The sequence below is a fragment of the Elephantulus edwardii genome, unplaced genomic scaffold (genome assembly GCF_000299155.1).
Source record: "Elephantulus edwardii isolate Elephantulus edwardi_28Jun2011 unplaced genomic scaffold, EleEdw1.0 scaffold02618, whole genome shotgun sequence".
Taxonomy (NCBI): Eukaryota; Metazoa; Chordata; class Mammalia; order Macroscelidea; family Macroscelididae; genus Elephantulus; species Elephantulus edwardii.
In genome coordinates, this window is record NW_006402368.1 from 1,840 (window position 1) to 5,488 (window position 3,649).

Below are 3,649 nucleotides of genomic sequence, written 5' to 3' on the forward strand. Positions count from 1 at the left end.
GCTGGAAACAATCCAAGTGCCCATGAATGGACAGAGCAGCTCTGGCACAGTCACACAATGGAACACCACGCCGCACCGAAAACAAGGAACTCATGAAATGTTCTAAAAAATACGTGAGCCTGGAGTGAAATATCCCAGCCACAAAAGGACAAATACCGCACAGTGCCACTGCTGCAAAACGAGACCGACATCACGGCTGAGAGGAAACTGGGAAAGAGGGGATAAACAATGCACAATGCATCGAAACAGATGAGGGAGAGAACTGTCCAAAAGGGATATACGGAGAGTACTTGTGGCGCCGCACGAGGCAGAGAGAGTTAGTTGTTGTGTGGTGGTCGCGCGGCCCCGACCCACAGAGCCGGGTCTGTACCGGGCGGACATGATGTCGGACAACGAGGACATCTTTGATGGTGACGACTTTGATGATGTGGAGGAAGATGAAGGGTTAGATGACTTGGAGACCGCTGAAGAGGAGGGCCAGGAGAACGTTGAGACCCTCCAATCTGGAGAGCGGCCACAGGCCAACCAGAACCGGATCACCACGCCATACATGACCAAATTCGAGCGAGCCCATGTGCTGGGCACCCGAGCCCTCCAGATCGCGATGTGCGCCCCTGTGATGGTGGAGCTGGAGGGGGAGACGGACCCTTTGGTCATCGCCATGAAGGAACTCAAGGCCCGGAAGATCCCCATGATCATTCGCCGCTACCTGCCCGACGGGAGCTACGAAGACTGGGGGGTGGACGAGCTCATCATCACAGACTGAACCAGATCCTCTTCCCCCCACTCAGCTTCTACTCTCCGTGCTTCTTTCTCCTGCAAAGGGAATTTCCAGTGTTCTGAGCTTCTGAGCCTGGACAATGATGACTGAACGTGAACTTCTTCTGGTTTTGCATTTACCATCTTATTTATCCGAAGCTCACGTATATCAGAAGATGAAGACTTTCTCCTTTTTCCCTCTGTGACAATTTCAGATGAGGAGCGACGTCGCCCAGGCTTTTTCTTGTCCATCTTCTCCCCCTCCTCTAGACTCGCAGCAATAGCCGCTGTCACCTCAAGACCCCTCAAGCTGGAGGTGGGGGAGGGGAGAGGGGAAAAAAGCCCCAGGCTTCTTTTTTTAAGGGCCAGGGAAGTTAACAAGGATATTTTAAGGCCCTGGTTTTGAAACAAAGGCCAAACCTTGTTCTCTATTGGAAATATGAACTAATACTATGTCCTCAAAGATCCAAGACCAGGAAACACTTCAGGATGTGCAACGACAGTAGTGGCCCTTGCAGCTCAATATTCTTGGACTCTACACTCAAATCTAAGCTAGCAGAAAAGTCTAAATTGCACATCAACTCTTCCTGATTGGATGCAGCTGTCTGGAGCATTCTGCTTAGATTCTGAGACTGTGTCAAGGCCTAGTGGGAGAATGTTGTTATTGATTAGTTATGCCCACCACGGGTACAGGTTTCAGGTGTTTCAGGAGTGCCGGAAGCAATGCTGTTTCCCTATTCTTGAACCAAATGAAAAGAAGGAAAAGTTGCAAATACTTATGCTTATCATTTTTCTTTGAAAAGGGAGCACATGATCTGACAATCAGTTGTCATTATTAGGTCCTGTCGTGTTGACTACAAGTCGTACCCACCCTCTGAACAATAGAGTGGAACCTTGCACTATCCTCTGCCATCTTCACAATCTCCACCACACTCCAGCCTTTTTGTTCCAGTCACTATGTCAAACCATTTAGTGTAGGCTCTTCCTCTCTTCCTTTGACTCTCTACCCGTCTCAGCATGATGTGTTTTGCCTAGGACTGACCTCTCCTGACAATATATATGTGAGGTGAAGTTTCACCATATTTGCCTATCAAGAGCACCTTGGTAGCATTCCTTCAGGACAAATTTGTTTGTTCTTTTAAAAATCCATAATATATACAATGTTGTAGGTGTTATGTGTCATCAAGTTAAAATCAACTCATAGTTGAACCTCCTGTAGTGTTTTCGGAAGCTGTCATATTGGAAGAGATTGCCCATCTTTCTTCCATAGGGCACCTAGTGAATTTGAACTGCTCACGTTTGCGTTGACAGCACAACTCCTTACCACAAGACTAACAGAGCTCCCTAGATGTTCAATACTATTCCACAATTTAAAGGCATTGATTCTTCTTTGGCTATCCTCACTCATTGATCAAATTTCAGATATGTATGAAGCAATTGAAAAATATCATGAACTGAATCAGGTACACCTTAGTCTTTAAGTGTATATCCTTTTCCTTTGGCACTATGCATATGTCCTCGACAGCAGATTTCCCTAGTGTAGCACATCTTTTATTTTTTTTTCTTTTGCTTTTTTATACATAAATATTTTTACAGCATATTCTTCCCATTTAGTTTTCCCCCCCATTCGATCATTGTTGCACATATTCCTCCCTATTAACCCATCCCCCAGTTCGCTTTTCTCTTTGAAAAGAAAAAAAAATTCTTTCATTGTCATCAATCACCCCTTTCCTGCCCTGCCAAGTCCACAGTCCACTTTATTATACATTTCTTTTTCTGGAATCTTGTCATGAAAATAATACCTAAACATGTATTCCTTTTAAAAGTTCTCTTCCTTATCTGTTTCAAAGTAGTAAACAATATTTATCCCCTCTTTTCTTAGGTTCCCCTCAACCCTGATGTCAGTCCCCTTTTACAACATTGGCACTATGCAGTATTTGGCCTTTTGTGACTGAGATGTTTCATTCAGCATAATGTCCTCCAGGTTTATCCATTTTGTATAATATTTCATGAGTTTCTTGGTTTTCAATACAGCTTTGTATTCCATTGTGTAAATGTACCACAGCTTCTCTATCCCTTTGTTTGCTGATGGGCACTTGGATTGTTTCCAACTCTTTGTTATTGTGAACAAAACAGCAATAAACATAGGTGTGCATATTTGGGTGCAAACTTGGGTGGCAGTTCTGGTTTATTTCCAGTACTGGAATTGCTGGGTCAAATGGTATTTCTTTTTTTTTTAATATTTTTTTTATTGGGAAAAACATATTGGGGGTACAAGGAGGTGAGGGTTGGGGGCAGAAGGGTGAGGATGGGCCAGGATGCAGTTGCAGAGCTGACAGTTCGGTCGGTGGGGGGAGCAGGTGAAGGAAATGATGAGGGTCCAGTGGGGACCAGATGCTACAGAGGAATGACAAGCATTTTCCAATAGTAATTAAACCAACTGTCTTATTGATTTGGGAATTGGATGCCGACTCTCTGGCTTCTTCATGCTGAACAGGGGTGTAGATATAAAGGGGGGAAGGGAGGACGCTTTATCACATTACTGGTGGTCTTGGGTTACAGCTGCTTGCCTTCTTGCCCCTGATGGCCGCGGCGGTTCGCCCCGAGCCGGGGGCCAAGCGCAGCCTGCCCCGGGCAAAAGGCCACGACGGCTCACCCCGGGCAGGGGGCCGAGGGCAGCCCGCCTTGGGCAGAGGGCCGTGATGGCTTGCCCCGAGCTGGGGGCCGAGGGCAGCCCGCCCCGGGCAGAGGGCTGTGACGGTTCGCCCCGGGCAGGGGGCCGAGGGCAGCCTGCCCCGGGCAGAGGGCCACAATGGCTCGCCCCAGGAAGGGGGCCGCGACGGCTCACACCGGGCAGAGGGCCGAGGGCAGCCCGCCCCGGGCAGAGGGC

The 3,649-nt window shown here is 47.6% G+C and overlaps 1 protein-coding gene across 1 annotated transcript; it reads left to right on the top strand.

The window, feature by feature from the left end:
- The first annotated feature begins 380 nt into the window (after positions 1-380).
- Positions 381-766, top strand: LOC102843954 (DNA-directed RNA polymerases I, II, and III subunit RPABC2-like). The gene has a single exon (XM_006903498.1). The coding sequence runs from the start codon at positions 383-385 to the stop codon at positions 764-766; it is 384 nt and encodes a 127-aa protein (XP_006903560.1). The 5' UTR covers positions 381-382.
- The last annotated feature ends 2,883 nt before the right edge of the window (positions 767-3,649 follow it).

What these genes read in the sequence shown, in the direction of transcription:
- LOC102843954 (XM_006903498.1), top strand. Translation starts at nt 383, where the DNA reads ATGTCGGACAACGAGGACATCTTTGATGGTGACGACTTTGATGATGTG.